Here is a 24,298-nt window from a genome sequence, read left to right as displayed (position 1 = left end):
CTTCACTCCAAGACTTATTGACTCTCCAAGGCTCCCTAAGGCACCTAATAACTACCTAGGTAGTTTACTCACTGTAAATTTAGAGGTTACTGAATTCCCCGCAACCCGCCCTGGAGGAGCCTGGAGGAGCTTATCCATCTTATCGCGGGTCGCCTCGCCTGGGCAAGACTGGAACATCCACTACGTCATCATGAGCCGCCCAGAACCCCGTAACACAATTACCTATCACACTCGTACACTAGTATTGCTCGCTGCGCCAGCTTGAAAGAGTCGATGAGGATCATGGGCGAAACGCTGCCCAAGAACCGATAACATCTCTTGTCTTTTGCTGCTCGTAGTGAGCTGCACGGCCTCGACTCCGGCACAATGCTGTCTGACTGCTTCGGCTGGTGCCAGCCCAGCGAGGAAGAGGAGCGGGAGCCTCTGCTGCCCCAGTATCGCGATGAGACGGTCCTGCAGCGGGAGCTTCACCAAAAGCTGCACACGTACCAGATGCTGCGTGCCTTGAGCCAGGGCTTCATGCCGTCCAACGAGCAGACCATTGTCAACCTCCGCACGCTTCTCGGCTCTGAACTCTTGAACTCGGACAATGAGGACCTCAGCGAATCCGGACGCGCGCTCGTGCACTACACCAAGCAGTGGCTGAGGCAGTTCATCGAGCTCTTGCAGCACAAGAACTCGGTCGATCAGATCCAGGACTTTATCTGGTACCTGTCCAAGGCGAGGGTGTCGGTAGACATGGAGGACATCGCCAACCGCGCAGCCAAAGCAAAGTCCAAGGCCAACGTCGCGGCAGCGTACCGGAGCTTGCAAACTGTCGGATCCCTCCTCCTCACCAATTCCGACTTCAGGCTCTTCCTCTCCGACCTTGGTACAGTCGGGCGCGAGGTGTTCAAAGAAACTGCTTTCACTCTTTCAGAGGTGTCGAAGGAGGCCGGGAAACGACTGGAGCCGACACAGGAGGAACAGGCCAAGCTGAAAGAGCCAGGCGCGGATGCCGAGCCACCGCCTACGAATGAAGAGCTGGGTCAAGAGGTCGCCGAAGTCACAGAGGTCGTGGCCGAGGGCGCCTCCAAGGTGCTGACGGATGCGAAGGACAGCCTGGTCGAGAAGCTGACAGGCGACGAAAAGGACACACTGCTCTACCGTCTAAAGCAATCTGTCACCAAGCTGCGGAAGCGACAGGACTACTCTGACTCTGTGTCTACCCTGTCGCTGCTACTGAAGCGCTATGCAATGGTCTATTCCCACGTCGTCGAGGACACCCTTGAAACGGCCGAAGAAGATGTCAGCGCCAATAGAGCAACAGATCGAGCCATCCATAATTTCTGGGCATTCCTCAAGTCCTTTGGTGATGCCAAACAATGGAAAGAGTTGGAAAAGCGATTTCAGACAGTCGCCGGGCATAGCAAAAGCGATCCCGAGTTTGATGAGCTGGTTCGTCAGCTCGGCAATGCAGTTCAGGAACTGCTCACAGACCCCAGTTTCTTCGACCGAGCAGAGGAGCGATTCCAACAACTTCGAGAACAGTCCAAGGACCTTGCCTCGGGTTCATCTCTCCGCGATGATATAGATGCTCTACTCTCCCAGGCCGAAGCTACGTTCAAGTCTGTACTACACGATAAGGACATCGCTCAGCTCCTCGCCACTTCAAGCAAGATTGCAGCGATCCTGTCCCCGGCCCACCAATACACCAACACTGACCTCGTGACCGACTCGATCAACGTGTTTGTGCCGTTCATCGTCCAGGCGATCCAGTACCTGCCTATCCCGCGACTTGAAATTTCGACACCGGAGATCGATCTTCTGCTGGAGAATCTGATTCTCGAGCCCGGCAGAACGGTGAATCACTCCTCCTTCTTGCCTTACAAGCTCAGAGTTGCTACGTACAACGACCTTGAGATCCGCAAAGCCAAGTTCCGTACTACCTCCAGCATTCAGTCGCTCGTGGCGATCCGGGTCGACGGCATGTCGATCGCCGCCGAGGAGATTGGTTTTTGGCTCCGCACGCACTCCGGCCTGCTCCGTTTTGTGGATGAGGGCATCGCCGGCTTCCATCTGGATGAGAGGGGCATTGATATTCAGATAGATATAGAGGTTGGCAAGGAGAAGCTGGAGAAGATTCTGACTCTTCGCAAGGTCCACGTCAACATCCACAAACTGGACTACACCCTGCGCAAGAGCAAGTTTGCGTTCTTCGCGTGGCTCTTCAAGCCGCTGGTGAGGCCGGTCATCCGTAAGGCGCTCGAGATGCAGATCGCGTCGGCGATCGAGGACGGCCTGCACTTCCTCAACCGCGAGCTCCTCTACGCTCGCGAGCGCCTACGGGCGACCAGGATCGCCAACCCGGGCGACCTGTACACGTTCGTCCGGGCCGTCGCGGCCAGGCTCGTCCCCGAGCAGGACCCGGACCTCTACACGCGCGTCGGGCTCGCGCAGCCCGGGCAGGGCGTGTTCAAGGGGCGGTACGCGCCCGGCAGCATCGTCAAGGTGTGGAATGAGCAGGCGGCGCGGGCGGCGGACCGGATCCGCGAGTACGAGCAGGACGGGTGGAGGAACGACATCTTTGACGTGCACACGGTGGCGGCGTGAGGAGGTAGGTACATGCACTGAGGGATCAATGGCTTTTGTGGTTTTCAGACGGCGTTTTTTATGTTTGGCACAGCATACATGGGGTGCATTGAGGTATTGGGACTAGCAACAAAATTCAATGGACAATTGATTTTTCTTCATCATGATCGTTATTTCAGCGATTTGACGATTTACACATCCATGGATGCAGCCCTGGAGGTGCTGCTGTCCACCATGCCTAAGGTAATTCAGATGGCGCTAGATCCTGAAGCTTTGACAGTGACAACCGCTGACAAATCGGGCTCTTTGAATCCTCCATTTGGTGCATTAGTGCGTCGGGTTACAGGGTCTGATACAGCGCTGAAAACCTGCCTCCTAGGCGGGCTCCGCCAATGATCCTGGCGGATTCGTAACGAATCCTCTGCCTAGACCTAGAGATCGGTCGCGGGATAATGACGATCTTGTAAGACACTGTGACGCCTCTAATAGGTAAGTTGCTGCGCTCGTGTGTGTCTGGGACTGGGTGTGCAACGCGGTGTCTACGGTGTCTGGAAGGAATTGCCCCATCCATTGTCCCTCGACTCTTCTGACAGGGTGCATGACACGTAAATACGGCGCTACCTAGCGCAACGCCCGGCCCGCCTCGCAGGAACAAGTGCTGACCTCATCCGTCGCATCCGTTTGCGGCCCCTTCTCGCATCTTGATGACAGATGTGAAAACATCGTCGCTTTTCTCTCCTTACCTGGTCTGATCAACCTCTCAGGGCGCTTCTTGACGAGCGCATTTGAATAGACATGACGGACAGGATATCAGCGCAGCAGGACGAGGTCGTCCAAGAGACAAACTTCACCGAGGAGCCGCTCCTCCGCCGTGATAGCGGCGCACCAGAAGAGCCTCGTAATGGGAATGCTTCGCAGTCGCAGTCGCAGTCGCAGTCGCAGTCGCAGCGCAACAGCTATGGCTCCATGTCCGTCGCAGCGAACGGCTCTGGCGCCTCCAACGGCACCAACAAGGCAGCCAACACGCCCGCGAAGCCTGCCCGGGACCTGGCGCCCGACCTGCTCCGCGGCGTGCTGATGGCCCTCATGGCCTTTGACCACGCTGGCGTCACCCTGCGCGTCTGGCCGCACGGCCAGGGCATCCACTCGGAGCTCGACTCGGCCGTCGTCGAGCAGTTCAACTGGTGGCTGCCCTACACCATCCGCACCCTCACCCACCTGTGCGCCTCGGGCTTCACCTTCCTGCTCGGCATGGGCATCGTCTACTTTGGCCGCTCGCGCGCCCGGCTCGGCTGGAGCACGGGCAAGATGGCGCGCCATTTCTTCCTGCGCGCCGTCGTGCTGACGCTCGTCAGCGTCGTCTTTGGCGCGGTTCTCTCGGGCTTCCAGGTGTGGTTTCTCAATATCGTGCTGTTTGCCCTCGCTGTGGACTATTTGATCGCGGGGCTACTGTACCTGCTCTTCTCGGGCACGGAGCAGGCGCTGGCGCGCCTCTTGGTCAGGGAGATCCCCGACGAGCCGGAGGAGGAGGTCCGCGAGCCGATGCTCTCCGCGCCGCCGGGCGAGGGCGAGACGGTCGTCCGGTCTTCGGACCGCGTCATCGTGCGCGCGTCGCGCATCTCGTGGCACGTCCACAACGTGCTGCTCATGGTGCTCGGCGTCGTGACCATCTGGTGGAACATATGGATGTCGCCCACGCACGGGTACTGTAAGCCCCAGGAGAGCGAGCTCCTCCCGACTACCGCGTCCTCAGCCGCCGCCGCCGCGCCTCCCTCGCCCATAACCGAGGGGTTCTGGCCCATCTTGCGCGACATCTGGTTCTACCCGCTGCTCGGCCACCGCGTCATGTCGGGCTTCCCGCCCATGGGCTGGCTCTCCTTCGCCGTACTCGGCCTGCTCTACGGGCGCATCGTGCTGGCGCGGCGCTGGAGCCCCAGGGCGGTCAACGCGGGCAACGCGCTTGCCGCCGCGGGCTTCCTGCTCGTCTTCGCCCTCACGCGCGTCCTGCGCATCGGCAACCTGTCCGAGGACTGCCTGCGGACGCCCGCCCAGACCGGCGCCGGCGAGGGCAGCAACCCGTACCTGCAGTCCGCGCGGTCCTTCTTCTACACCGTCAAATACCCGCCCGACGTCGCCTTCTGGGCCTACACCCTCGGCGGCAACTTCGTCATCCTGGTGCTTCTGGGTGTCATCCCGACGAGCATCAGCAAGCGGTTCGGCGTGCTGCTGGCGTACGGCACGTCGGCGCTCTTCTTCTACATCGTGCACATGCTGCTGCTCGTGCTGGCGGCGGTCCCGCTCATCGGCCTGTTCGGCGAGGAGCTGGGCTACGACGACGAGCTGACGGGCGAGCCGGCGGTCGGGGTCAAGAGCGTGCCGGCCTTCTTCGCCGTCTGGGCGGCCGTGCTGGCCGCCATGTACCCGCTGTGCCGGTGGTACGGGGCGTTCAAGGCGCGGCAGGGGCCGGATTCGCTGTGGAGGTTCTTTTAAGGCGGAGTTCGTTCGGTGTTTTCGGTCAATCTTTATTGATTTGAAGAATGGCTGCTGGGGTGGTCAATTGCGAGGGTGGTGAAGCATGCATGGTGCAGTGATAAATCAAGGAGATATTATTCATTTGGGATTCATCCTGTCAAGAAAAGAAGATATTCTATCCTGCTAGAGATAAAAGGGAAAAAAGGAGCATACAGTCTACATTAGGAATTCAGACTTACAAATCAAGAGAGAGAAAAAAGACGTCGCATCGCTGGCAGATAACACCACCCGGTCGCACCTTTGATCACCAATGATTGCGTGATCCCTTATCAGCCACGCCAAACCACTCTCATCCATCAAAGGCCTTGCCCGCGTCGACGGCCGCAAACGCCGCCAGGGTGTGCTCCCACACCTTCTCCACCATGCCGTCCCTCCGGTACGCGTCCGTCTGCTTCTTGGGCTGGATGATGTCTCCGTTCCAATGCACCCTGTACGCGCCGCTGCCGACCCCGCCGTCCGCGCCGACCGCGACCTCCAAGGAGTCGGCGGCGGCGGCGGCCTCGACCTGATCGCCCCCGCGCGCGGCGGCGTACCGGCCCGACGCGAGGAAGTCGACGTACTGCCCGCAGTCGTCGTCGCCGACGGCGAACAGCTTCACGACCGGGGTGCACAGCTTCCACGCCAGGCTCGCCCAGCGCGGGATGGGGCTCTTGGAGGCGATGTCGGTCATGACGAAGCCCGGGTAGTAGTGGCTCAGGGCGAGGCGGCCCGGGTGGCGCGCGGCGAGGGCCTCGAAGGCGAAGGTCGTGAAGAGGGCGATGTGCGAGCTCAGGGCGACGAAGCCGAAGTTCTCGGCCCCGCGCAGGGACAGGTCCGAGGCCGCGAGCTTGCCCTCGAGGTTGGGGTTGAAGACGGAGACGACGTGGCCCGGGGTTGAGGAGGGGCTGCCGGAGGGGAGGGAGGTGAGGAGCGGGAGGAGATTGGTGACGAGGCGCAGGCGGGAGTAGTACATGAGGGAGAAGTGCCGGTCTAGGCCCTCGGATGTGTCTGTTTGCACCTCACTCATGCCATGTTAGTAAGAAAGTAATTCTCCTCTCACAGTGAGAATGTGAGATATAGCGCAAGATTTGAAAAGGAAATGAAAAAGGGCCCAGAAAGACGCACCCATCCGCCCGCCAAAGTACAACACGCCCTGCGTGGCGACCAGCAGGTCGATCTTGGCCTCGTGCCCTTCTCTAGCCGATGCGGCCTCCTCCAGGCGCGCGATCTCGGCGCACGCGGCGTCGACGTCCCGCAGCATGGCGAGGTCCTCCGTCTTGATGAACACGAACTCTCCTCCGGGGCCGCAGGCCGCGGCGCACTCGGCCATGAGGGCGTCGGCGACGGCCTGCTTGCGGCCGATGATGTAGGCGCGCAGAGGCCGGCGGGAGGGCCCGGCGGAGGGCCCGTGGTTAGAGGCCAGGGCGCGGACGGCGCGCTCGCCTATGCCGGAGGTGCCGCCCGCGAAGACGGCGACGTAGGGCCGGCCGCTGGGCTCGGCGGATGCGGCTGCGGCCTTGGCGGCGTTGGCAGCGCGGACGGTGGCGATGGCGACCATGTTGGATGGTACGGTGGTAGGTAGATGAGTAGTTGGGCAAGATTTGCGGGCACTAGGGAATGTTTGAAGTGGTATCTCTAATAATTGGGGCTAGTTGGTGATTGTTTGGCGATGTTGAGTTCAGAAGTATGGTTCAGCTACGAGGCGATGATCAAAGAACCTCCTTTTAATACTGTTCTCATGGGGGCGCCACTCTTGAATTTTGGCATGGCGGCACTGTCTGCTCAACGCCATCATGAACAGGAGTCGGGCTACCTATCAGGCCGTCGCTCCATGTCTTAGCCTGCCATATCTCTGGTGGGGAGATACATGGGGCCTGCCGGCGACGTTCAGCATGGAAAGATCATCATTGCTTGACTGCATTGAGACGCATCTCATAGACATGTTTTGACATGCAATGCAGTAACGGAGGTAAAGATTAGTAAAACCGATGCATCCGTCATGGCTACATGAAGGTACCATTTTGTGCACACTGGCTGGACTTGATTGGCTCAGGTCAAACTACGAGGCCCGAAAAATGGACGAGGCCGAAAAATACGCGAGGCCAAGATCGAGCTTTGTGTCCCTGGACAGTGGTTTGCTGACGCATTTCGGGGGTGTGGTAGGGCCCCGGGTTGAATGAAATACCCTTTTGCAGCTGCAGGGCATGCAATGTCGATTTGCGGCGCAGCTCCCGTCTTCCCGGCCCAATGTGCTGCCATCATGCACCGTCGGCCGAACATTGCCCCGCCTTGCACTCTGGCACAGCCTTGGTTTGAGCGCGGCGCCGTGGGGGTTTAGCTGGAATCTCGGAGAACTTGCAAATTAATTGAATGGGTGCTAACGATGAAATTCGGTCATGTTCTAATGATCACCGGCGTTGCGCCGTGTTGCAGTGCTACCCGTCAGCGCCCAGCCGGCTGGGAAGGATCATCAACCATGTCCGACGGGCGGATTCGGCCCCACCTCCGTCCGGCAGGGCGAATCCCCACACCGGCCGGAAGGGCATGGACGCCGGATGGACGCGAGCAGGTCTCTGATTGTTGATTGGACATTGTACAAGTACACAAAAACAGAACTCATGTTATGGATTCGGCGAATCACGAGTCCGGTCTCGCTCAACGTCGTGGTTCTCAAGCCACTGGAAAGATGGAGTGGCGTGCCTGGGTGTCACCGGGGCAAGAGACTCACGATCTGCAGGCGCGGGTCTAGCCTAGCAACAAATCACGGAGACATCGCCAGTTACAGCTTAGATGGGGCCAAGTGAGATTTGGGCTTCTTTGTCGTGACGGCGTGGAGGCCGGAGGCATAGGCGATCTCCCGGCCTATGTCGCCGTTGCTCCAGGATGGAGAGGGCCGAACCGACCCTCCACTCTTCTCTGTTGCGGAGTTCAGCTCCGCTTTGATGAATTCTAGTTTACATCCATCTGTATTATTCTGGACTAGATATCCATGCTCAAGGCTGAAGAATTGCAGTATCGCAGCCGTTGAGGTGTAGTGCCCTTGGTCTAGGCTTGTTCCAACGGCGGAGCCCACGAGGAATGGAGTTTGAACCGCTCGACAGAATATGATGAGCACGTCACCGTCATGCAAAAAGATGAGTTGGAGGGCAATTGCTCCTGCCTCAGTCGGCGCTGATAATCCGTCGGCGCTGACAAGTTGGGTGAGTTTCTCGATCTGTGGCTGCGGACAAAGAACCTGGCTTGGCTGACACATGACAAATGCTTCTCCCGCGATGAGACAAAACACAGCCATCACTGTCGACCCGATGCTTCGGATCGATCTCTGGCCGAGTTCAGTCTGGGAAGCCTTCTCCAAGACACGGCTCGGTCGCCATGACAGGGGATGCAGCATCCAGCGCTTCGGTGATGTCTTACCCCACGAGGGAGCATCTCCACGGCGTTCTCCGTGGCCTTAGCTGGCCAGACACGGCACGGAGATTGTTCGGTGAGCAGCCTTCCCCCACGGAAGGCTAAGGGCTGAAGGGGTCTCCCCCGAACCTTAATCTGCTTGTGTGCGCACCTAAAACCCCAGGCAGTATTTCCACTCTAAACCCCCCACAGGCGCTGAGCTATGGCGGGTGTCTACCGGGATTTAGGGGGCCGGTGGCTGTGCACGTCATTTTGCCTCAGCGGGGCAAGCGCTGAAAATAAGGTTTGGCAGGGCCCAATTACAGGGGCTTTAGTGATGGGGTTTGTGCAACCCAGATGTCGTCATTGGCAGAGGCAGAGATTGCTGCACGGTGGCAAATCCTCCTCAATCTGGGGGACATTCCACTGCTGCAAGGTCTCCAATCTGAGAGCATTCCTAGTCAAGCTTCAAGAATAACAACAACAGTCTCCAAGATCGACCGCTCCCGGGATGCCCTCAGCCCGTCTCACCGGCGTCGTTGTGCGCCTTCTTGGCTCCGCGGAGTGCGATTCATGAACAGGTACTCACTGAAAATTAGACGTCATGTTTGGCTGATTGACGCTGTGCGTCATCTCAATGCTGGTTGAACAGGCAGAACATTCACCAGATGCGCGGTTGTGTTTGCATGCATCACACAATCTCAGTGATCGGACAAGATGAGTGCTTGACGTTGCTGTTGCTTCTCCTGCGGCTTCTGGACCCCCGTGCCTCACCCTACGAGGACCGACTGGCGTTGTCCCTCTTGTGGAGGATGAGGGTCTGGAATCCGATCAAATTGGGGAATCCGGACTACGAGAGTACTCCGTACTTCGTAGACAATACCAGGCTCTGTGGAGGGAGATTGAGCCCAGGCTTGGCACGCCTTTGTGAACTGGTCTAGAGCCTCCTCACCTGAAACCTTATGCAGTGGGAGGCGATTCCAGCCATTGCTGAGTCAGGATGGGAGTACCTAGGTACCAACACCAGGTTCCTGACCCAAGGACCCTGTGAATCAGGTCTCACTCCTCGCGTGCGATCCCTTCGCACATGGCTGGTCTTCCCAGCTTCTTGGGCCGTGTCACCTCAACTCACGAGGCATATGGGCACAAACTCTGATTTGTGACACAGGCCACAGCGAGCATTGTGTCACCTTCGGTCTTGAGCCCGACCATGCTGAGGAAGAGAGACAATCACCAATGCATCGGTAACTTCCATGATCATCAAATGCAAACCCCGCCGGACACCTGGCCTTGGCGATCTGGGGAAGGGGGTGTTAACCGGGGTCGTCAACCTCGACACCCCTGATAGCACATGGAGATGCCAGGAAGACCCTTGCTCAGAGGCGGATAGCATATGCACGCTTATTTTGACAGGGCTTAGTGGCTTGACCTGGGCCACGAATCAAGTGAATTGGCCAGCGGTGATGTTTGTCTACTGCAGCACTTCGAAGCCACACATAGGCAATGGTTTGGCCGCCCAGAGCAAGATGCTCTTGGCAACAGCCGCGTTTGCTTGCCGTCTTGACACTTACTGAACACCACAGCCTTCCCTCCGCGAGAAACGGGGAAGAGGCCGTGAGGTGGTGCTCCTCGAGTCAGCTGGCGTTGTCTCGGAACATGTCCACTTTGGGTTGTGATCAGCAAAAGCCACGCATGTCTCAGAAATTTTGCACTCTAGAGAACAATTCCACGCCGGTTCTCGCTGTCTGTGTAACCCTTCCAGATCTTTTTGCCCTGCTGGGACTTGCGTTTAGCGTCGGGGACCCTGTCGATCTCTACGTAACGACGGGGATATGTGACGTTTACAGTAAATGATCAGCTCTGTCAAGTGTCATTCACATCTCCGGCAACCCCAAACTAGTGCAAGAAATTCTACATCTGATCCGAGACATATCCTTTTCTAGGCCATTGACGATGTCAAGAATTGATTTTCATGTTGATTTTGTATGGCTTCAACGCAAAGGTGGAATGTGTATAAATCTGGGCTCTTCCACCCCTGCATTCCAGTCGAAAGAAGATCATCATCAACACACAAGCCTCCAAGAGCCTCAATCACAAAGCCTATACTCCAAAACACTCCAAGCTTTTCCATCTTCTCTATTTCTATATCTTCTTCTCATCATTAAAGACATTCTCACTTGCTATCTCCACTTTTATCCAAGATGAAGTTCTCCAGCACCATCTTGGCCTACTTCGCCGCCCAGGCTGTTGCCGGCCCCATGGCTCCCATTGAGGACGTCACTGCCGACATCACCTTTGTGCCCCGCGAGCCCCGCGCCGCCCTCCGCAAGACTGGCCTCAACATTCTTCAGTCTGACAATGGCGCCGACCCCGCCGCCTCCCTCTACAACAAGACCACTCGCGCCGTCGATGTCGAGGAGGACATCGTCGGCGACCTCGTCGAGGACATGGACGAGCTCGAGAAGCGCGCGGCCCGCAACGTCGCCTACTCCTCCAACTGGGCCGGCGCCGTCCTCAACGGCAACAACTTCAAGACCGCCCAGGCCACCATCAAGGTGCCCAACCCGGCCATGCCCCGCGGCGGCAAGGCCTCCACCCAGTACGCCGCCTCCGTCTGGGTCGGCATCGACGGCAGCAGCTGCCAGCGCGCCATCCTGCAGACCGGCATCGACGTCTACTTCCAGAACGGCAAGGCCTCCTTCGACGCCTGGTACGAGTGGTACCCGGACTACGCCTACACTTTCCAGGGCTTCGCCATTCGCGCCGGCGACACCCTGACCATCACCGTCTCCGCCAGCAGCAACAAGGCTGGCTTCGTCACCATCCAGAACCTGACGACTCGCAAGCAGATCACGCACAACTTTGCCAACCAGCGCGCCACGCTGTGCCTGCAGAACGCCGAGTTCATCGTCGAGGACTTCCAGTCCGGCGGCTCCCTCGTGCCCTTTGTCAACTTTGGCCAGGTCGCCTTCAGCAACGCCGTCGTCCGCAACAACAAGAACCAGGTCCAGTCCCTGGCCGGCGCCTCCATCCTCAACATGCGCCAGAACAACAAGGTCGTCGCCAACTGCGGTGCCAGCAGCAACCTCGTCTCTTGCAAGTACACCGGCTAGATAATAGCCTCTTGGTGTCTTGCGTCACTTTCTTCTTTTGCACATCTTTTCTTTTACATATTGCATAACACTAGCGTTTTGGGATTAGAACAGGGACTATCATGAGCATAGAGAACTTCCACATGGAAAAAGCATTATTCGGAGTTTTGGGCATTACTAGGCTTTGGGCTATCTTGGAGATAAAATCATGAATGAGAAACTTCATCTACAACAAACTTTCACGATCCAATCTTCCGTGTGACTGAATAGCTTCAATTGATCGTACAACGAATCTAAACAATCTCACCATCCTTGACATCTTCCCATCTCTAGCTTCCCCTCCAACTATCGTGATCGAGACACCAGCTTCAAACTTCCCGTTGCCGGCCGGATCACGATGGGAACCTCGTCGCTGTCGCCTCCAGCGATCCGAGCCACTGGGTCGTCCCAGACGATCCGGGCCTGTGTCAATCGGCGACCGTTGCCCCAGATCTGATCTGCGACCCTCCCCTCCCTTCACTAAGGTCTCGGATCCCTGATTGGGAACTTACCCAAGACACTGGGTGTCGTACCGGCATGGCTCGGCGCGCTCTTGGCCACCGATCCTAGCTCTACCCATACCACCTAGGAACCTGACCTTCCACGTCTACACTCTCAATGTACCGCAATGTACCTATTCCTCCACGTCTCTTCCCTGCGAAGTTCTAATTGCCACACCTGTCTAACCTGTACCATCCATTCATGAGGCACACCTTTTCAACTTGATGCTTATTGCACCGTCTATTTCTGATTTTCTATACAAGATACAGAATATCCTCCATTAAGTCTATGCTAACACTCATACATATGCATTTACGCACCCATTGGTTACATGTATGCCCTTAATACGGAGTCGGCACCATGCAGCCCACCATAAACTCTACACCTGTAGAAACGTAAAGGAACATGGAACGCACAGAGCACTGGAGTGGGGGGCACCGTTTGACCCTGAAGCACAAAGCAGTACCCTCCCCCCGGAACGCGAGCGTGGCCTCAAGAAAGTTGGTACAAACATGTCTCACTCTTTTACCATGCTTTTGGGATCATACATCATGTCTCGGTACTATTCACATTTAGCTCATCACGACATTCTATTCCAGCATCTCTAAGACATTGCCTACATTGATACTTTGAATAGTGGTTGTCTTGGCAGGCGGATTACACCAAGCCGGTCCCACTCTGGGAAATAATTGACTACATACTTCGTAGTAGGCGTTTACCGCACGTTTCTGCTTCTGGATAATCTCCGCGACTATCCCCCTCTATTGCTTTATGGTCTTGTGTAACCTGAGCCGTTTATTATCCCTGGCTTCACGCGGTCAGCGTAACACAGTTCGGGTGGCGTGGGTGGCTGAGTTGCGGGAGCGGCATGGGCGTCCTCGGTCCCTTGTCCGACTTCCCAGCATTTTACGGAATAGGATTTCCTCTTTGGGTAGGACGCCGTGTTGAGACAACGCATAGCGTCGTGTAACAGCGAAGTCCGGCGCCGTCGATATTTTTGAGTTACACAGCCATGAGAAATGAAGCGTTTCTGTGTAACAGTACCACGCACCCGCTGGACCCCTATCAAGAGACTCGGGGGTCCAGCGAAAGGGTCTGGGGGGATGACGACATCCCGGTGCTCCCCGCTGGTTACACAAAACTCACCGATGTCTCTCCGGACATGGCGAGAGCAGAGGAGCAGGCTTTCCTCTTTGGGAATGTCCCCGGCCCTGTTGATCTCCCGAGGCTGGTTGAAGCCTGATTGGTGCAAGGCTCCCAATAACGCGGATCATGACTGCTGGGCATGCGTCATTTGTGTAACGGAAAGCAATGAAAACTTGCCACAGCTTCAAGTTATTTGCAACTTTGCTGACAAGAATGAGTGGGCCTTCAGATGGGTGTCGATATACGTTGCCCATGAACCCACGCATGATCTGAATAATAGAACAGCGAGGAGAAGTGAATTTGAAGAGGGACTGCAGACGCAAGATGCTTTATTTTGCAGACTAATTTGATAAAAGTCGGCATGCTGGCATGACATGCATGACACGCATGATACATCACGCGGAGACTCGCCTTGTCCCCGCGTGCATCCCAGCTGCTTGTCGTGATCGACAGGAACTCTGCGTCGTACGACTCTCTCTCTCACATGGCCAGAACCATTTAGCTGGAAGTGCGTGGTGTTTCATTGCCTGTGGCGCTCTAAGTCTTCCTAGAACAAAGAAAAGAGACTCGAAAACCAAGACATGGCACCGAGACATGGGGAGTGTTCCCTTGCCCATGCATGTCCAGTACCATCAAGCTGGGAAAGCATGGTGTCTCATCCGCCCGAGCATTCCTAGTAGAACAGCGGCCAGAGGATCAGAATGAAAGACACCCAAGAGCCCCTATTTTCAAGTTAGGATAGGTTGGAAAGCTTGTTGTGGCCGGTAAGACATCTCGAGGGTCCAGCCACCTATGGGGCGACAGCCGTTCGTCGCCAAGCCACAGCTTCGGGGGAATAAGGATGAGGTGTGGCAGGCGAAGCCACAGTCAGACTGCCAGTGAATCTGAGACAGCCCGCCTTTTGGCCTGTCACCTGACTCTGGCTTGAACAAAGGAGAGTCCGGGGAGTAGACGGGCTTACTTGATGTTGATGGTGAAGACACGGGACATGAATCGCGGTGGGAACACATTTCCCCCCCCAGCCGAAGAAGATGATTGGCCACGATCAACGCGATGCCAGTAATTGTGTCAACATCGAGGCTATTTGGAATGCTTATTAAGTCATGGGCAGTCGCAAGCGACGCGACGCGCGACCGTCTCCTGTCTCAGCCTCGCCACTGTCTAGCACAGCCAAGACACGGGACATGCAGTCTGACAGACAAGCATTTAGGTAAGAATTGCACAGGTTCACTGTTCCAGAGTATTGAAATTGAGAGTGGACTATGGTACGTGCATGCTCGAGAATAGCGAGAGCAGGTACATGAGACTTATTCGTGCAGGCGCTCAGATCAAAGTATGCTAGCCGCTCCTGTTCGCCAATCAAGGGCGCCACTTGAAGGCAGGATGCTTCCAGTCGAGATCCTCGATTTCTTTGTCGGTGAGCCCTGTCAACTCCTCCTCTACATTGCGCTGGGCGCGTTTCTTGTTGTCGCGCTTCATCCACAAGAGGGTCAAGATGGTGACGATCAATACGGTAGACGAGGTAGCGAGATTGAGCCCGTTGCCAATGTGATAATCCGGTCCGTCATACCAAAGGAAACTCCAGGTCTGAAGGACGTTAAAGCCAGTTAGTCTCTGTGCCGAAAAAAAGATCGAATATCACGATCAAAGAAAAACATAGACATACCGCGATCAATCCACCAATGTTGCCCATCATGACGTTCATACCGATAGCGCTGCTGCGAGCCGTATCCGTCACGACGTTGGCGCTCACCTGCGCGTTGGTCAAGGCGCCGAGGGAGAAGGCCGACAGCGCGATGAGGAACGTCGCGGCGTAGCGCACCTTGGCCACGTTGGACGCCAGGAACATGATGTAGCCGACCATGGTCAGCGGCGCGCTGATGACCATGAAGATCTGGCGGCGGTCGAAGCGCCAGCTCAGCAGCGGGATCAGCACGGTGAAGAAGGCGCCCACGACGTACGGCGGCACCGTGTACAGCTGCTTCTGGATGGTCGACTTGTCCGGGTAGATGGTGGCGACGATGGTCGGCGCGAAGAAGGCGAGCCCTTGCACCGTGACGTTGTTGAGCAGGAAGACGAAGGACGTGGCGATGGTGAGGGGGCTCGTCAGGCCGCGCTTCAGCTTGATCGTGTCGATGCCGTCCAGCACGTGCGTGGCGCCCACACGCTCCGACTTGACGCGGGCGATCGCCAGGGCCTGCTCGTCGGGCGTGAGCCACCGGGCAGTACTGGGCCGGTCGGTCAGGGTAATGAAGGCGATAAGGGAGAGGCCGATTGTGATGATGCCTTCGATGGCGAAGATCATGCGCCATGCATGAAGACCGCCAAAGTGCGAGAGTTTCAGGATGGCCGAAGCGAGCAGGCCACCGAACGCGCCTGCGAGCGGCGCCATGACGATGTACAGGGAGAGGCGGAAGGCGAGCTCGGCACGACGGTACCACCGCGATAGGTAGTATGCGATCCCCGGGAGCATGCCGGCCTCAAAGATTCCGAGGAGGAAGCGCACGCCGCACACGGCGGGCATGTCCTTGACGAAGGCGGTGCCGAGCGACGAGCCCAGGGAGATGGCGGGCAAGAACCAGCCGGGGCCGACCCATTTGCAGAGGATGTTGGACGGGATCTCGAAGATGATGTACGAGATGTAAAACACCGACAAGACGGTGTTGTAGTCGTTTCCCTTCAGGTGCAGGTCCTTTTCGAGGCCGGCAAGTCGAGCGTTACCTGGTGATGCATTGGCATGAGTCATGCAGCTCAGATAGGGCGTATGAGGAGCCCTGGGGCGCTCCCGAGAGCAAGAGAACTTACCGATATTGGCTCTGTCGATGAAGCAGAAGAGATACAAGACCGCGACCGTGGGGACGATGAAAAGATCGATCTTGGTGCGCAAGCGAGACTCGGCCTTGGCATCGAACTGGAACAGCGGCTGACCGTACCTTTACCATTCGAAGAAAGTCAACTATCAGCACATTGCTTGACCCTCTGGACGTGATCACACATGGGATGGGTGTCTTGAACACATACTTGTCGGTGGCCATTTGCCCTCGCTCGGCGACATGCTGGATGTCTTGCTCCCGATGGGCGGCCTGTATGACATCCTCCCCCTCGCTGACTGGTGCTGCCTTCTCGGGAGACGCCATGGTCGGGATCCGAGTTGAGTCTCAGGAAGACCAAGAGTATTAAAGCGACGCCGATGGGCAGGTGAGAACCACTCTGTAAAAATCCGAGAACACAAGAGTGTAAATCGTCTTGAAAATTTGGAGAAGATTTCAGAGCCCAGAAAACCGCTGTATCTAAGTCTGTCCACACAACATCAAAACAAGATTTGACAAGGGTCGGAATAAGAATGCCGCTCTTTACCCTTTCCGACCTGGTGCTGATTCTTGAGTCACAACCCCACGACAGGCCACTCGTGGGTTGAATAAGGGCTGTACAGAGAGGCAAGATTGGGTAATGTATTGCTCAGAAATACGACGTGCAGAACCCAGGCCCGTGGAGTTGGGAGACTGCTGTGCTTTTTATTGAAGACTTCAGCTTACATAGTGGCGGAGGAGGGCTGCTTATCCTTTCGAGCCCACGAACCCCCAAGCACTCCTCTCGGACATGTACGCCAGATTCAGGTCATTCACCATCGTCGCCAAGACCACTAGCTCCAGCTCCCCAAGATGCTCTCCGCACAACATCTACCAACTGGAATGCGGAGCAGGGCGAGCTAGCTGTTCTCCAAATGCCGTTTGCCACTCCCGACCTCAGTGGGGTGGGACAGGGGGGCCAGATATGGCAAATGCATCGGCAAACTCTTCCCTGAAAATTGGAATCCATCCAGTGACAACCTACGGAAGCCTCGGTTTGTCCCCACGAGGTTGTGCCTGACTATCGTTGCTCCGTTAGAATGGAATGTCTGGGCAGTGCTGTATCGCTGCAGAGAGACAACAGAACACTCGTAGATTGCATCCCCTTTGCATCGCCGCTCTAGCTCCCGTCCGGCATGGCCGTATAAACATAAACCCTTCTCCTAGATGCGGCTAAGTCACCTTGACGTTGTTGTTATTGCGTCCCTTAGCGGTTGAATGGAGTTGGTATTGTAAATGCTACCATGGCAAGAGGATGAGTAGGAAATCCCAAAAAGCCAGGGATTGGTCTGTATTGAAGCCTATCACGATGCAACAAGTCATCTGGCCCCTTCTCAGGTCCTGAATACTCTCAGCTCAACTCAGCCTGCCCTGTATTTCGTAGGCAGTGCCTGCGGCGGCATCATGCGTCATGCCGACGAGCGTTCCGATGGCATGCAGGTTCTTCAATTGATACTCCCGGGGACTCGGATCGCTGACGAGCTGAGCTGCCCCGGGTGGAGGGCAATGCATCCAACTCTGGCACCTATTCTCTCGCTCACGAATCATATCAAGTCTAGATCATGTTAGCACACCAATCTCCGCGATGGGCGGCGGATGGATGTGTACCCGCCTTTGGAGCCTTGGCACGCCGTCGCCAAAACACGATGAGCGCCAATTCCGTCTGCAATCTTGTCGACTTCGGCAGCAATATCGGCAGCTGTATAAAGCTTACCTAAAATCTTGGCACCCATGACCGGGCGGACACAGCTTTCTCTTGGCTTCTCCAAAATCGCAATTGGCGCGACTCCATAAACCTGGATTCATTTTGTCAACCTCTGTGACCCCTTTAGCTGGCTAACGTCTTTGGTAAGGTGAAGGAGACAGTATATGAAAGTGAAGGCCGGGTGGAAGAGGTCCAGAGCGCGTCCACTAAGAATCCCTCAACTGATTACATTGCAGGAAGCCTTTGCCGATATTTTGTCAACATTCAGTCTCGATTTCTCTGTACACCGCCTGACCTGCGATTCCCAGCATGGATATCAGTAATATGTTGATACCCAGTATTGTGTCAGACCAAACGTAGCGCCAACGCTCAAGACTCCTCCAACCGCAATCAGAGACACGCGACTGGTGAAGGTACTGCCCAGATTGACGGCAAGCACGTAGGCAAATGTGAAGAGCAAACAAAAGCTCCATAACCAGACCACAAACAGGTCGACATCGTACCACCCAAGACTGGCATATCGAAACGCAGCTTCGTATAGGTGAAGGCTCAGGCTTAGTACAATGACCGCCAGAATCCCACCGATGATCAACCAGGTCCCCTCCTTTCTCAACCATGCCCAAAAGCCTTGCACGAGTCTATAAATGCTTGTCTCGAATGGCAGCGGCAAACGCATACTGCCCCCCCTCAAGTCCTTTCCGACTACAGAGCAGACTTCTTGGCTATTTAGCTGAGTCGGGTCATAGCCATTCCTGTGAAGCTCTGTGTTGAGAGACTCTGAGAGGTCTAGAATCGCCCGGTATTCATTTGGGACACATGGGCAACCGAGCATCCGAAGAGTGAGTCGCCCCTTTAACCACACCAGATAGACGCCCACGGCCCAGACATTCAATATGACAAGGACCACAAAAAGCTGTATGAAGGAGAATCCCCACGAATATCTTGTCTCTGATGAGTCGCTTGCCGTATCCTACACCTATAGATCAGCCTAGAATTCCAATGTGTATTTGGCATTAACACGAACAAGTAATGGCTGGCAGCTGCCATATTTCTGAATGTATTTTCTGTCATAAACGGCGTCTGAGTATGTCAAGGCAAAGTCGCTAGAGTATTGGTGTTGTAGGGGACGCCCGAGGGACTCAGACTCCAAGTCTGGCTTGAACGGGTAGAGTCCATGGTCCGAACCCCACTCCACGATATGACTATGCAGAGAATATGGAAGGGTCGACGAAATGTTGAGCGTTGGGCTGGGAAGTGTAATATTATTCCAGGCCGATGTTGTCGTGTTTGTACCGAAATAGCCATAGTCAGCCACATCTGATGGCAACTCTTTAGCATTACAGAAACATCATGTGGTCAATGGACACTCACACTTAGATGCTCCCTGTTGCATCCTACACAAGGGTATAGTGGACGGCTCAGCATTCGTATTGTCCCTAAAGCAAACACGAAGTGATTCCGTATAAGCGAAGTAGTAGAGGGAGTCGATGTTGACTATGCGGAATTAGTCGGCTGGGTTGCTCATCAAGACCATCATCACTTTGGGTGGAGAATTACTTACAGTTGTGTGCAGTCAAAGAGACATTCCAGAAGACGATGGGATACTCATCTGCGAGTCCTATGCGGCTGCCATCATGAATAATGTACATGACTGGATGAAACCGGGAGAACGCGGCAAGGTTATCGTTATAGTCTCTAACATAAGCCGTATTCCGGGGGCTATATCCTGTCATAGCACTCGCCAGAGTAGGAAAGAAGAGAGTGAGGGACATTGTGATGACCATAAATGACATGACGAATCGCGACTCGAGACAGTGACCTGAGACGAAGTCGTTCAACACTTCGATGGTGGACATCAAAGTCGGTTCTCTGTCCACAAACAAGGTGCGAAAGACCCGGTAAGTGATTGGTCTGAAGTGCATAGACGCGGCAATGTATGCTGAGAAGGATCGCCAAGATAGGTAGGCTATCAAGGCCTGCCCAAGCCGTCCAATGACCTGAATAAGGTGAGCCAGTCACCTAGACATCCTAGACCATTTTGGTTCTCCAGACTTACAATATCCCACGCAACATCAATGACTTTGGCCTGAGTGAAATTCAAATCTCCAAAAGCAAGAGTGATTTGGAAGAAACGGCGGATGTCCCACTGCGAATTCATGTGGAAAGGGTCGAACGAGGCATCGGGAGTACAGACGGAGGAGAACGATGGCAAGGAGGAGCCTGCCCCAACATATGGCAGAACGAGCAGCATGGTAAGCAGCCCTGAGCCAACAATCGAAAGGCTTGCCCATTGGAGAGCCTTCGCCCATCCCACTCTATTCAGATCGTTGAACACCTCGTGTTTGATGACAAACATGCGTCTCAGGAGGAAGAAGACCAGTATACGAAGACGGTCAAACATGCCGACCCGGGCATGCGGGATTGGCTTCGAGGCCGCTGGCATTGCGATGCCTTGACGTTGTCATAAGTGTACTAAGAAATCATGTCTTCGATGGGAAGAGTTGACAGCGCCCGGATTATGTGAATTCTACAGTCCAACATGACTAGAGAGTATTCTTCGATTTAACCCAGCTATAGAAACTCAGCTTTCCACGATCTTGGTACCAATAATAGTTCCCCCCCAGTCAGCCTTTTAATCAAAATAGATTGACATAAGCACCATACTATCGGCGATCAGCTCTGCTCGTCCTTGGTTCGTAATTTGATTGGCCTTGTTTCCAGACTGGCTCGGCGCGAGGCAAAATCTGATTCGTCCGGTGCTGCCGGGAAGCTGCACTGCCGGCTGACGCCTGGTGTGCCTGTGTTCCATTGCATTGGGATCTGGGCCGTCGTGCGGGCGCGCTCAGGTGCAGATTTCTAGCAGAGACCTCCCGTCATCACAGCATCCGTGCTGCAGGTTGCAGTCACGGCCGTCCTTGTAGCTTAGCCACTTGCCAGTCCCTCCACGATCCCCCTTGCGACCTCGACGGGAGCAAGCTAGAGTCTAGCGTGCTGCTCACCCCTCGCAAGGGCGGAAGAGCGAGGTCAGCGTCGCAAGCAAGCCTTGAACTGACAGCCCGATGATCTGGTAGCGTAGCAAGTAATGGTCAAAGAAGTTGACGGGCTGCTAACAGGATTTGGCTATGCATCAAAACTATCGGGATGAGGTAGTGGGATGACACTTCTGACTTCACGAGAAAGGATGCAGTGTTGCTATTGAGGTCGCTCCTGATGGAACTTCCGTCCACTGTTCTGACCTTGCTAGCGTAGACCACCTAAGGTAGTTAGGTAGATGCTGGCCTCGAGACGAACACGCAGAGCTCTCCCTCTCGGCTCAAATCCGTACTTGCCCTGAAGAGGCGATCCTGCCCGCCCCTTTGCAAGCACGCGCCGGTCCACTGCCGACCTCTTTATTCTCCTTTGGGGTCGTGGGAGGCTGGAAGAGGGATGGTGGGAAAAAGCAAATACAGACCTGGACTGACCTGCCCACTAAGCGCGTACGCTATTAACAACAGTCTTTGCTAGGGCTCAGGCTCCCAAATCGACACATGGCAAATGCCATGGTACTCCAGATTCTCGTGCTCGGCAGGGCTGAAAAGGACAGGCCCTAAACTCGAGATTGAACAGGTTGTCAATTGCGATATCGACCCAAAGGGCAATTGTCTTAGTGATCATGTGCAGTTCGGATGCAGAGTTTGAAGTGCATGTTCATAATGGGCTTCCCAGACCTGTTCTCCGTCGATTGCCAGATCACCATCAATACCTAGGTAAGTACTTCCTCGGCATGCAAGCTACCAATCCCATTCATGCGTAGCTCGTTCTGTTACTGTTGATGATATTCTCCGACCAAACGAGTCTGTGCCATGGTCTTGACATACGGCAATGTGCCATCTCGATCGCAAACGAGCAGAGGGGCTGCAGGACCCTGGCGAAAAGGTCCAGGCCATGACCGCCATCCTCGATCTGCCCCATCTTCCCGACCGGGCGGCCCGTCAAAGATGCACTAGGGGCGATCCTAGACAGGCTCTAGAGACGCAAAGACGCCCCTAGATCCAGCTAGCGGGGAGATGCCACGCACAAAAACAAGGGCAGGGAGACTCGGTTTATGGAGGGAGCACGGAGTGCGGCCCTCGCGAACCTCGTAGAAACAGCAGGATGTTCCTGTTTTGGCTGGGGTTACATTCAATGTTCAGCTCGTCGATATTTGTGCCATGTGAATTGCCGTGAACGACGAGGCGACGGCCCGGATCGGCAGCATGGGTACATGAATGTCTCATGGAAGCTGAATTCAAAGCCCTCCAGGCTTGCCCCCAATGATTGATGGGGGCGGGCTGGGGTCCTAAAAGGCCTGCTATCCCGTCCCGTTTTTACAGCGAGCATCTGCCCGGCAAACGCTACCGACACACGAAACAAAAGCAAAACTCTCGCCCGGCTCGGTCCCCGCCACCTTTTGTACCTCCGTAGCCTTCTCCCTTGCGTCACTTAGCCGCAGCCGGATCTGGCCCCAAAGGCGTGTCACTGGCTGCCTTTAGGGTGAGTCGAGGGAGGGAAACAGCTGAGCGAAAAAGCAAAAAAGGGCAAAAATCTGTCGTTGACAGGCTGGGGAACTAACGCGAGATGGCAGGCATGCGCACTTGACATGTCTATTAATACGGAGACGATGCCCACCGAAGCCATGTGGGATCGGCACTGGAATGCTCTCCTGACGTATTTGCCGATGTTTGATGCCTCTCGTGCCGTTCAAGATGAGGTCGTCAGTATCACGATTGTTCTTGATAATAGCCCTGGTGTCCCAATGGCTCGTCGCCGTCGTCGCTCAGGGGACGCCGGGCAAGTTCCCGACCCTCCCTAGCTGCGCTGTAAGTCGATGGCCGTGTTGATCCGTGTATGGGTTGATCTTGTACTGACAAACTTACAACAGACTCAATGCCTCGTGACCGCCGCCTTCAACTCGCCCTGCCAGATCAGCAACATCACCTGCATGTGCACGACACCGTCGCTCCAAGCCGAGGCGGAAGAGTGCGTCCTGCGAACATGCAGTCTGCCCGACATCCTCCGTCAGTCCTTCTCCCACCTTGGAAAGTTACTTGGTTACTGACCAGGGCCCTTTTAAAACCAAACAGTCGCCAAGAATGGCACGAGCACCGCCTGCGGCGCCCCCGTCCGGGACCGTGGTCCCGCCTACGACCGCATGAACATCACCTTTGGCGTCATCTCGGCCGCCATCTTCCTCGCGCGGCTCTTCTTCAAGCTCTTCCTCGCCCGCACGGGCTTCTGGGCCGACGACTGGCTCATCGTCGTCGCCTTCTTCTCCGCCGTGCCCAGCACCGTCATGAACTCGCGCGGCCTCGTCGCCAACGGCCTGGGCCGCGACATCTGGACCCTCGCGCCGGACGCCATCACCCGCTTCGCAAAGTACTTTTACGTCATGGAGATCATGTACTTCACGCACCTGCCCCTGCTCAAGGCGTCGATGCTGCTCTTCTACCTGCGCGTCTTCCCCTACGCGCAGACGCGGCGCCTGCTCTGGGCCACGCTCGCGGTCAACGGCGTGGCCGGGCTGGCCTTCCTGCTCGTCGTCGTCTTCCAGTGCGCGCCCGTCAGCCTGTCCTGGAGCAAGTTCTTCGACGCCTCGGCGGGGGGCACGTGCCTCAACCTCAACGCCGTCACCTGGTCCAACGCGGCCTTCAACATCGCGCTCGACCTGTGGATGCTGGCCATCCCGCTGTCGCAGCTGCGCAAGCTGCGGCTGCACTGGCGGCGCAAGCTCGGCATCGGCCTCATGTTCTTCGTCGGCGGCGCGGTGACCGTCGTCAGCGCCGTGCGCCTGCGCTCCCTCGTCCACTTCGCCAACACGCCGAACCCGACCTGGGACGAGCTCGGCGTGGCCTTCTGGTCGACCGTCGAGATCAACCTCGGCGTCGTCTGCGCCTGCATGCCGGCCCTCCGCGGCATCCTGACCTACTTCTTCCCGGGCCTCGTGGGCGCCTCGGCGCTGTCGATGGACCGCCACAGCGGGGGGGCCGCCACGCCGGGGCCGGGACTCGTCGAGGTCGTCGAGGTCAAGGAGCAGGAGCGGCAGCGGGAGAGCCTACAACACACAGTCAGCGTGTGCCCTCGGCTAGAGCTCGACCTCGGCACCGGGGACCATGCGACCAACGAGGCCGCCTCTTCCGAGACCTCGAGCACTCGCGACAGTGGCTTCAGCGACAAGAGCGTGTTCGACCCGACCAAGTGGTACGTCGTCGAGCAGCAGGACGACAACGACGAGTCGGGGCTGGTCATCATGCGAGAGGCCTATCCGGCGTTCGGGCTGCAAGGGGCGGAGAACCCTGAAGGCGATGCGGAGAAGGGATATGCGAGACGGGGCTAGGTGATGGGTTGGACTGGCGCCCGGATGATTTTATGATTTGATGAATGATGACTTGACGACTGATGAGAAAAAAGGTTATAGACTTAAGACATGTATGTATGCTGATGAGCGATCCATGATGTTTAGACGAGAATTCAGATGAAAT

At 56.1% G+C, this 24,298-nt stretch overlaps 7 protein-coding genes across 7 annotated transcripts; 4 read left to right on the top strand and 3 right to left on the bottom strand.

The window, feature by feature from the left end:
• Window positions 1-366: 366 nt before the first annotated feature.
• On the top strand, window positions 367-2,592 carry E0L32_001235 (uncharacterized protein; the record flags this gene model as incomplete). The annotated part of the gene is made up of 1 exon (XM_031135224.1): window positions 367-2,592. The coding sequence occupies one exon, from the start codon at window positions 367-369 to the stop codon at window positions 2,590-2,592; it is 2,226 nt and encodes a 741-aa protein (XP_030991749.1).
• Window positions 2,593-3,366: 774 nt separating this feature from the next.
• Window positions 3,367-5,061, top strand: E0L32_001234 (uncharacterized protein; the record flags this gene model as incomplete). The annotated part of the gene is made up of 1 exon (XM_031135213.1): window positions 3,367-5,061. One exon carries the CDS (start codon window positions 3,367-3,369, stop codon window positions 5,059-5,061), a length of 1,695 nt encoding a protein of 564 aa, XP_030991748.1.
• A 331-nt stretch (window positions 5,062-5,392) lies between these two features.
• E0L32_001233 (uncharacterized protein) lies at window positions 5,393-6,640 on the bottom strand (the record flags this gene model as incomplete). Its single annotated transcript, XM_031135202.1, has 2 exons — window positions 5,393-6,090; window positions 6,208-6,640. The coding sequence occupies 2 exons, from the start codon at window positions 6,638-6,640 to the stop codon at window positions 5,393-5,395; spliced, it is 1,131 nt and encodes a 376-aa protein (XP_030991747.1).
• Window positions 6,641-10,670: 4,030 nt separating this feature from the next.
• On the top strand, window positions 10,671-11,582 carry E0L32_001232 (uncharacterized protein; the record flags this gene model as incomplete). The annotated part of the gene is made up of 1 exon (XM_031135190.1): window positions 10,671-11,582. The coding sequence occupies one exon, from the start codon at window positions 10,671-10,673 to the stop codon at window positions 11,580-11,582; it is 912 nt and encodes a 303-aa protein (XP_030991746.1).
• A 3,024-nt stretch (window positions 11,583-14,606) lies between these two features.
• On the bottom strand, window positions 14,607-16,384 carry E0L32_001231 (uncharacterized protein; the record flags this gene model as incomplete). Its single annotated transcript, XM_031135179.1, has 3 exons — window positions 14,607-14,834; window positions 14,914-16,180; window positions 16,269-16,384. 3 exons carry the CDS (start codon window positions 16,382-16,384, stop codon window positions 14,607-14,609), a joined length of 1,611 nt encoding a protein of 536 aa, XP_030991745.1.
• Window positions 16,385-18,789: 2,405 nt separating this feature from the next.
• Window positions 18,790-20,244, bottom strand: E0L32_001230 (uncharacterized protein; the record flags this gene model as incomplete). Its single annotated transcript, XM_031135168.1, has 4 exons — window positions 18,790-19,118; window positions 19,173-19,295; window positions 19,363-19,798; window positions 19,858-20,244. The coding sequence occupies 4 exons, from the start codon at window positions 20,242-20,244 to the stop codon at window positions 18,790-18,792; spliced, it is 1,275 nt and encodes a 424-aa protein (XP_030991744.1).
• A 2,281-nt stretch (window positions 20,245-22,525) lies between these two features.
• On the top strand, window positions 22,526-24,153 carry E0L32_001229 (uncharacterized protein; the record flags this gene model as incomplete). Its single annotated transcript, XM_031135157.1, has 3 exons — window positions 22,526-22,639; window positions 22,702-22,837; window positions 22,904-24,153. 3 exons carry the CDS (start codon window positions 22,526-22,528, stop codon window positions 24,151-24,153), a joined length of 1,500 nt encoding a protein of 499 aa, XP_030991743.1.
• Between the last annotated feature and the right edge of the window lie 145 nt (window positions 24,154-24,298).

The sequence above is a fragment of the Thyridium curvatum genome, assembly GCF_004353045.1.
Source record: "Thyridium curvatum strain D216 chromosome Unknown NODE_5_length_802575_cov_81.998223, whole genome shotgun sequence".
In the NCBI taxonomy this organism is placed as follows: Eukaryota; Fungi; Ascomycota; class Sordariomycetes; order Thyridiales; family Thyridiaceae; genus Thyridium; species Thyridium curvatum.
Note: the sequence above shows the minus strand (reverse complement) of the source record. Positions and strands in the feature narration are given on the sequence as shown.